The sequence below is a fragment of the Colobus angolensis genome, unplaced genomic scaffold (genome assembly GCF_000951035.1).
Source record: "Colobus angolensis palliatus isolate OR3802 unplaced genomic scaffold, Cang.pa_1.0 Scaffold114, whole genome shotgun sequence".
In the NCBI taxonomy this organism is placed as follows: Eukaryota; Metazoa; Chordata; class Mammalia; order Primates; family Cercopithecidae; genus Colobus; species Colobus angolensis.
Genome location: NW_012112475.1, coordinates 55,255 through 63,432, shown reverse-complemented (window position 1 = coordinate 63,432; position 8,178 = coordinate 55,255). Strand labels below are relative to the sequence as shown.

Here is an 8,178-nt window from a genome sequence, read left to right as displayed (position 1 = left end):
AAAAAAAAAACCAGCCGGTGGTAGAAAACAGCTTTATTGAGGGGTGGCAGGGTTAGAGCTGTGGCTGCCCCTGCCATGGGCAGTGTCCTGAGAGTAGCAGCCCAGGGGCAGATCTGTATCCGTACTTACACCCATTTTTAATGACTGCTAATTCAGGGGGCAGGTTATTCAGAAATAGCTAGAAAATGGGCAGTAACTTCTGAGTGTTGCCATGGCCAGAGGGGGTAACTTCCAGGTATTGCCATGGCAATGGTAAACTGCCATGGCACTGGTGGGCGTGTCTTCTGGAGAGGTGATTTCGGCACTTCTGGTTCAGCCAGTCTTCAGTCTGGTCCAGAGTCAGTCCCTCCTGCCTCAGTGCTGATTGCAGGCCCTGTTTCCCCTAGGACTCCATGGCTTCTGAGTTGCTGACGGATCCTCCACCTCGGAGGTAGTTCTGGCACTGTCTGTTTTGCAGATGACGATGAAATTCTTCAGTTCTCCATGTGGAAAAGCAGCTGAGGGCCCAGGTCCGTCTGGCCCACCTGCCGCTGTGTAAGGAGCTCAGGGCCTCTGATCTGCCCATACTCGCACAGTCAGTAGTAGCCAAACAGGCCAGGGTTGCTCTGCCTTGTGCCGGGCCAGCCAAGGCCAGCTCTCTACTTTTTCTCAGGCCAATAGGTCCAAGTCAGAAGCCACAGAACAGCAGGAATGAGGGATGGGAGCAGAGTGGCGGGGGTGTGCTTGACCGTGGCTGAGACCCCCTGAGCAGAAACGACTCCCCCAACCTCTGCTGATCCCCCTAGCATGCAGCAGCAGTGCTTGGCACAGACTCTGTCCCTGCACGTGGTCTAGAGGGGGAGATATACCTTTTAGATGGCAAATGGCATGGAGAGATGACTGTGGGGACCCAGGGGCAGGGTCACTTATCCAAAGAATATTTACTGAGCACCCACCATGTGCCACACCCTAAGTCCTGGGGTGTAGCAGGAACCAAACATATGAAAAACTGTCCTTCAAGGACTTGCATTTTAGTGAGAAGGAAATAAAATTTTATTATAATAACTGTAAACCACAGTGAGATAGCACTACACACTCGCCAAAATGGTGAGACAGAAATGAACACCAGCAAACACCAGCAAGCGCGGCAAGGAGGCAGCGTGCCCGGAACTCCCACACATCACTGATGGGAGTGCAAAGTGGAACAGCACTGGGGAAGGCCTGGCCATTCCTCAAACACACATCTGCCCCCAAAGCCAGCAATTCTCCTATTGGTCCAAGTGAAACAAAAGAACATATCCACACAAACACTGTCACAACAATGTTCAGAGCAGTTTTATTCACATCACCAAAAGCTGGAAACAGCCCAGGCATCCATCAATAGAAAAATAAACTGGTACATCCCTCCATGGGAACCTACTTAATAGTTTAAAGAAATGGCCTACCTGGGCGCAGTGGCTCATGCTTGTAATCTGAGCACTTTAGAAGGCTGAAGTGGGTAGATCAGGAGGTCAGGAGTTTGAGACCAGCCTGGCCAATATAGTGAAACCCTGTCTCTACTAAAAATACAAAAAAAAAATTAGCCAGGTGTGGTGGCGTGCTCCTGTATTATACAGGATATGAAATTATACAGACTCTGTCTCAAAAAGCCTACTGATACCTGCAACAACATGGGTAAGCCTCAAAACTTTATACTGAATTAAACCAGAGGCACAAGAACACATGCTGTATGATTCTATCTATAAGAATTTCTAGACCAGGCCAGAGTAGGGTGAGAAATGAGAACGGTGCCTGCCTCCATGGGGTGCAGGTGGACTGGGGAGGCCCAAGGAACCTTCCAAGTTGTCTTTTTTTTTGAATCGTAGTCTTGCTCTGCCACCCAGGCCGGAGAGCAGTGGGACAATCTCGGCTCACTGCAACCTCTGCCTCCCGGGTTCAAGCCATTCTCCTACCTCAGCCTCCTGAGTAGCTGGGATTACAGGCGCCACCACCATGCCCAGCTAATTGTTTGTATTTTTAGTAGAGATGGGGTTTCACCATGTTGGCTAGGCTGGTCCTGAACTCTTGACCTCAGGTGATCTGTCCTTCTCGGCCTCCCAAAGTGCTGGGATTACAGGAGTGAGCCACCATGCCCGGCCATGTTCTCTATCTTGAAAGGGGTTTGGGTCACATTAGTGAGTGTATTTCTCAGACTCACCAAAGAGTACACTTGACACCCCTGCATTTCATTGTATGTGAATTTTACCCCAAAAGAAAATACATGAACGTGAAAGGCTGAGGGGAAAGTGAACAGATGTCTGCAACTTTGAAATTCAAAAAGGGGCCGGGCGCGGTGGCTCAAGCCTGTAATCCCAGCACTTTGGGAGGCCGAGACGGGCGGATCACGAGGTCAGGAGATCGAGACCATCCTGGCTAACACAGTGAAACCCCGTCTCTACTAAAAACTACAAAAAACTAGCCGGGCGAGGTGGCGGCGCCTGTAGTCCCAGCTACTCGGGAGGCTGAGGCAGGAGAATGGCGTGAACCCGGGAGGCGGAGCTTGCAGTGAGCTGAGATCCGGCCACAGCACTCCAGCCTGGGTGACACAGCGAGACTCCGACTCAAAAAAAAAAAAAAGAAATTCAAAAAGGGAAGATGGACAGAGACGTAATAAGGCAGATGGAGCCACCTGTGTTTGACACGGAGCCTTGCTCTGTCACCCCGGCGAGTGCAGTGCACGATCTCGGCTACTTCAGCCTCCACCTTCCAGGTTCAAGCGATTCTCCTGCCTCAGCCTCCCGAGTGGCTGGGACTACAGGCGAGCACTGCCACACCCAGCCAATTTTTGTATTTTTAGTAGAGACAGGGTTTCACCAGGCTGGTCTTAAATTCCTGACCTTAGGCGATCCGCCTGCCTTGGCCTTCGCAAAGTGCTTGGATTATAGGCGTGAGCCACTGGGCCCGGCTGAGCCAACTGTTAATGGCAGGTGTAAGGGGACCACTACCATTATTTCAAGTGTTGCAATGCTTTCATAATGCCCAGAGAAATTGTATAGCATATGGAAAGGCTTCCCTGAGGGGACACTTGAAGCAAAACTCGATGTGAGGGTGAGGGATACAGAGATCCTAGGGAAGGATGTTCCAGGCAAAGGCCCTGGGGCATGAGCCTGACAGGGATTCCTGGAGTAGCCAGGAGGCCAGAGTAGCTGTGAGGCAGATCCCACGGCCTTCTGGGCCACCATCAGCACTTGGCTCTTACTCTGAGACGGGTATGTGAGGACAGGACAGCTGTGGTCACTGTCCTGAGAATGGACTGAAGGAGGCAAGGCCAGGGCAGGAAAACCAGCAAGGAGATAATGGCAGCAGTTCCACAAGATGTGGTGGGGACTCTGGCCCTGGTGGCAGTGCTGAGCCATGGTCAGATTCTGGAGAATCTTGAAGGTGGAACTGACAGGATTTGAGGATGGATTGGGTGTGGAGCAGGAGTGGTGGAAGGGGGTGGTAAAGGAAAGGAAGGAGTCAAGAATGACTCTGAGGGGGTCGGGCACGGTGGCTCACACCTGTAATCCCAGCACTTTGGGAGCCCAAGGCGGATGGATCGCCTGAGGCCAGGAGTTTGAGCCCAGCCTGGCCAACATGGTGAAACCCCATCTCTACTAAAAATACAAAAGTCGGGCATGGTGGTAGGTGCCATCCCAGCTACTTGGGTGGCTGAGGCAGGAGAATCACTTGAAGGAGGGAGGTGGAGGTTGTGGTAAGCCGAGATTGCTCCATTGCACTCCCTGCCCAGGCGACAAGAGCGAAACTCCATCTCATAAATAAATAAATTAAATACATAAAGGTTTTTGGCCTGAAAAAGGGAGACAAAAGATTACAATTGGAGCACATTTTAGGGGAAGATCATGGGTTTGTTGTGCAGAGGTCAAGTTTGAGATAGATGTCTGTTAGACATTCGAGTAGACACGGGAAGTAGAGGCCAGGCCACTGGATTCAGGGGCGATGGGGCAGGGGAGGGACTGGAGGGCGAGTCAGGCCTGCTGACTGTCAGGCAGGGGCAGAGCTCAGAGCTTGGGACTTGGGGCCCTCCTCCTCCACCCTGGCCTCGGCTCAGGACTGAGTCTGACAAAAGACAGGTGTGATCACTTCCCAAGGCCGTGGCTGACCCAGTTCTTTGGCTGCTCTCAATGGCCCTGGTCACATTTAATCTTCTGTGGCACTGTGTGTGTGAGGTTTGTCCAGTTTGACACACAGCTCTGGATCAAGAGTCGGCAAACTAGGGCCCTCAGCCAAGTCTGTCTGTTTTAGCACATCAAGTTTTATCCAGATCCAAACCCATTCAGGCTGTCTAAGGCCACTACAGCAGAACCAAGTGGCTGCCAGAGACCAGAAACCATGTGGCCTGTAAAGCCTAAAATATTTACTCTTTGGCCCTTTAAGGGAAACGTTTGCCGACTACTCTCCATCTTTCATTAAACAGTGTGTGGTTCTGTTATGGGAACACACGGCAAGCTATTCAATAAGACATTAGGTGGTTCCCAACTTTTTGCTATTATGAAAATGTTATAATAAATGTTCTTACCCTTGTTTCCGTGGGCTCCTGGGTGCACACACTGGAATTCCTGGGCTGTAGGAAAGACATGGGCATCTTCAGTTTGGGTCAATTTTGCCAAACTGCTCTGCAGTGTAGCTGAGGTCGCTTACACTCCCAGCAGCAGCGGAAAGAGCCTGTCTTTCCACGTTCCTAATAAGTGTCCTCAGCCTTCAGCATTACCAGTCTTTCACTGTGTGGAGACTGTCTCTGATTTCCTGGCTGTGAGTGACAGGTTTACTCCTTTTTTTGTTTTGGTGCTCTGGACCCCCCCCCAATTCAGAACACAATACTGAATTGTGTTCACTGGCCATTTGTTCCTTTTAAGAGAATATTTCATGTTTCACCACATAGTATGGTGTTTTACCTTTGCGTACATGTTTACTGAAGGTTGGGATTTTGTTTTTTGTTTTGTTTTTTTTTGAGACAGACTCTCGCTCTGTCACCGAGGCTGGAGTGCAGTGGCGTGATCTCAGCTCACTGCAGCCTCCACCTCCAGGGTTCAAGCAATTCTCCTGCTTCAGTCTCCCGAGTAGCTGGGACTACAGGCATGCACTACCATGCCCAGCTAATATTTGTATTTTTAGTAGAGATGGGGTTTCACCATGTTGGCCAGGATGATCTTGATCTCTTGACCTTGTGATCCGCCTGCCTTGGCCTTCCAAAGTGCTGGGATTACAGGCATGAGCCACCGTGCCCGGCCTGTTTTTGTTTTTTGAGATGGGGTCTCGCTCTGTCGCCAGGCTGGAGTATAGTGACACAATCTTGGCTCACTACAACCTTCACCTCCCTGGTTCAAGCGATTCTCATGCCTCAGCTTCCCAAGTAGCTGGGATTACAGGTTCGTGCCACCACACCCAGCTAATTTTTTTGTAGAGATGGGGTTTCACCATAGTGCCCAGGCTGGTCTACAACTCCTGGGCTCAAGTGATCTGCCTGCCTTGGCCTCCCAAAGTGCTGTGATTACAGGTGTGGGCCACCATACCTGGGCTATTTTTTGTTGTTGTTTTGTTTTTGTTTTCAGTATTTTTTTTTTTTTTTTTTTAAAGACAGAGTTTTGCTCTTTTTGCCCAGGCTGGTAGGCAATGGCACAGTCTCGGCTCACTGCAACCTCCACCTCCCGGGTTCAAGTGATTCTCCTGCCTCAGCCTCCCAAGTAGCTGGGATTACAGGCGTCTGCCACTATGCCCAGCTAATACTGTATTTTTAGTAGAGATGGGGTTTCACCAGGTTAGCCAGGCTGGTCTCGAACTCCTGACCTCAGGTGATCCATCCACCTCGACCTCCCAAAGTGCTGGGATTACAGGTGTGAGCCACCATGCCTGGCCTGTTTTCAGTATTTTTTGTTGTTTTTCTGAGACAGGGCCTCTGTCACTCAAACGATCCTCCCACTTCAGCTTCCAGAATAGTTGGGACTATAGCTGTGTGCCACCAAAGCCAGCTAATTTTTTCTTTTCTTTTCTTTTTTTTGAGACAGTCTCACTCTTGTCACACAGGCTGGAGTGCAGTGGCACAATCTCGGCTCACTGAAACCTCTGCCTCCTGGATTCAAGCAATTCTTGTGCTTCAGCCTCCCAAGTAGCTGAGATTACAGGATGTGCCACCACACCTAGCTAACTTCTGTATTTTTAATAGAGACGGGGTTTTGCCATGTTGGTCAGGCTGGTCTTGAACTCCTGGCCTCAAGTGATCTGCCCACCTCAGCCTCCCAAAGGGTTGGGATTACAGGCGTGAGTCACTGTGCCTGGCCTAATTTTCTCATTTTTGTAGAAACGGGGTCTCACTATGTGGCTCAGGCTGGTCTCAAACTTCTGGGCTCAAGTGATTCTCCAACCTGGGCCTCCCAAAGTGCTAGGATTACACTATTTCTCCTTTTTAAATTTCTTTGACACTCTGCTCATTGATTCTCTGTATTTATTATCTAAGTAATACCTCTATGTAATAAGGCTATAAATCTGAATTTTTTTTTTTTTTATTTAAGAAATGGGTCTTATTTTGTCACCAAGGCTGGAATGCAGAGGTGCAATCACAGCTCACTGCCGCCTTGAACTCCTGAGCTCAAGCAATTTTCCAGTCTGGGCCTCCCAAAGTGCTGGGATTACAGGTTTGAGCCACCACATCCAGCCTGCTATGGGCCCCCCCTCCCAAGTTTTCTTAATATACGTATCCTCATTTTTTTTATCTAAATAATTTTTACTTATATATGAGTTCATATTTAGAACAGGTTTCAATTTCCACACAGTTGGAGCTTACATGGTTTTCGCCTGTGGCCAAAGAATATGGTTGAAACTGATTTGATATCTGTTGAGATTTGTCCTGCACCCTAGTAGTTGGGTCATTTTTGTAAATGTTCCTTCTGTGATTGAAAGTAATGTGTTGGTCCCACACAGGTCTGAAATTTAAATTTTAAACGTTAAAAAATTAACATGTCAGGTTCAGGATTCTATTGGGGTTCACCGATCGGGATTAGCAACTGTATTAACATCTTCTATGTCCTTAGTTTTTTTGGTTGTTTGGTTTATTAGTTACTCAGGTCTTATGTCTCCCACTGTGATGGAGGATTTGGAAATTTCTCCTTGTATTCATATATATATATATAGAGAGAGAGAGAGAGAGAGCGACATAGACAGAGTCTATATATATAGACAGAGTCTCGCTTTGTCGCCCAGGCTGGAGGGCAGTGGCGCAATTTCGGCTCACTGCAACCTCTGCCTAGCAGGTTGAAGCAATTCTTGTGCCTCAGCCACCTGAGTAGTTGGGATGACAGGCGTGCACCACCACGCCCAGCTAATTTTTGTATTTTTAGTAGAGACAGAGTTTGCCACATTGGCCAGGCTGGTCTTGAATTCCTGGCCTCAAGTGATCCGCCCACCTCGGCCTCCCAAAGTGCTGGGATTACTGGCATGAGCCACTGCACCTGGCCTATTTTCAGCCTTAAAAACCCTGGAACATAGAAGTTCAGAACTTTCCTGTCTTCACAGAGCTCCTTGCATCATTTCATGGTGATCCTTTGTCCCCAGTGTCTTCTGCCTGAAGGCCTATTTTGTCTGAGTGAATTTCTATAGGTACATCTTTTGGTTAGTTTTTCTCTAGTACACCTTTTTCCATCATTTTACTTTTGGTGCCCTTAGATTTTAAATGTCCTCTTGTAAATAGCATAGAGCTGCATTTTATTTTTTCTTGGCCAATCTGGTCATCTGGGTTTCAAGAGGTGAATGTAAACCACATTTTCTACCTCTGGTTTTGTACTATATATTTACCATCCCTTTTACTTTGCTTCCTTTTTCTCCTTTTCTGGCTTCCACTATAGTTTATATTCTTTTGATGATCCCTCTTAAATATCTGAAATACACACCTGACTTTACAAAGCCGGACAATACTCAGTTTCTTTATCCCCCTCTCAAATCGAACTTCCTAAAACACCTTAACTCTGATTGCCCTCTCAGTCTCCCATGTTATTCTGTCTCATGCATCTTGTTTCTGTGGCCCACAGATTATCCATCATTTCATGTTGCATATTAAATACTCGTTTAGATTTACTGACATGTTTACTAATTTGCTCACCATTTTCTTCCTTTTGGGTTCCATGTCCTTGATACTGAAGTATATTCTTTTTTTTTTTTTTTTTTTTT

At 48.0% G+C, this 8,178-nt stretch overlaps 1 protein-coding gene across 2 annotated transcripts in view; it reads left to right on the top strand.

Annotated features, from left to right (window-relative positions):
* The first annotated feature begins 386 nt into the window (after positions 1-386).
* MAP1LC3A (microtubule-associated protein 1 light chain 3 alpha) overlaps positions 387-8,178 on the top strand; it is a 10,723-nt gene continuing 2,931 nt past the window's right edge. For both annotated transcript variants that reach the window (XM_011959274.1, XM_011959266.1), the window contains exon 1: positions 387-509. In XM_011959274.1, the coding sequence (XP_011814664.1) occupies positions 458-509 (52 nt within the window). In that variant the 5' untranslated portion in view covers positions 387-457. The remainder of the gene's footprint in view (positions 510-8,178) is intronic.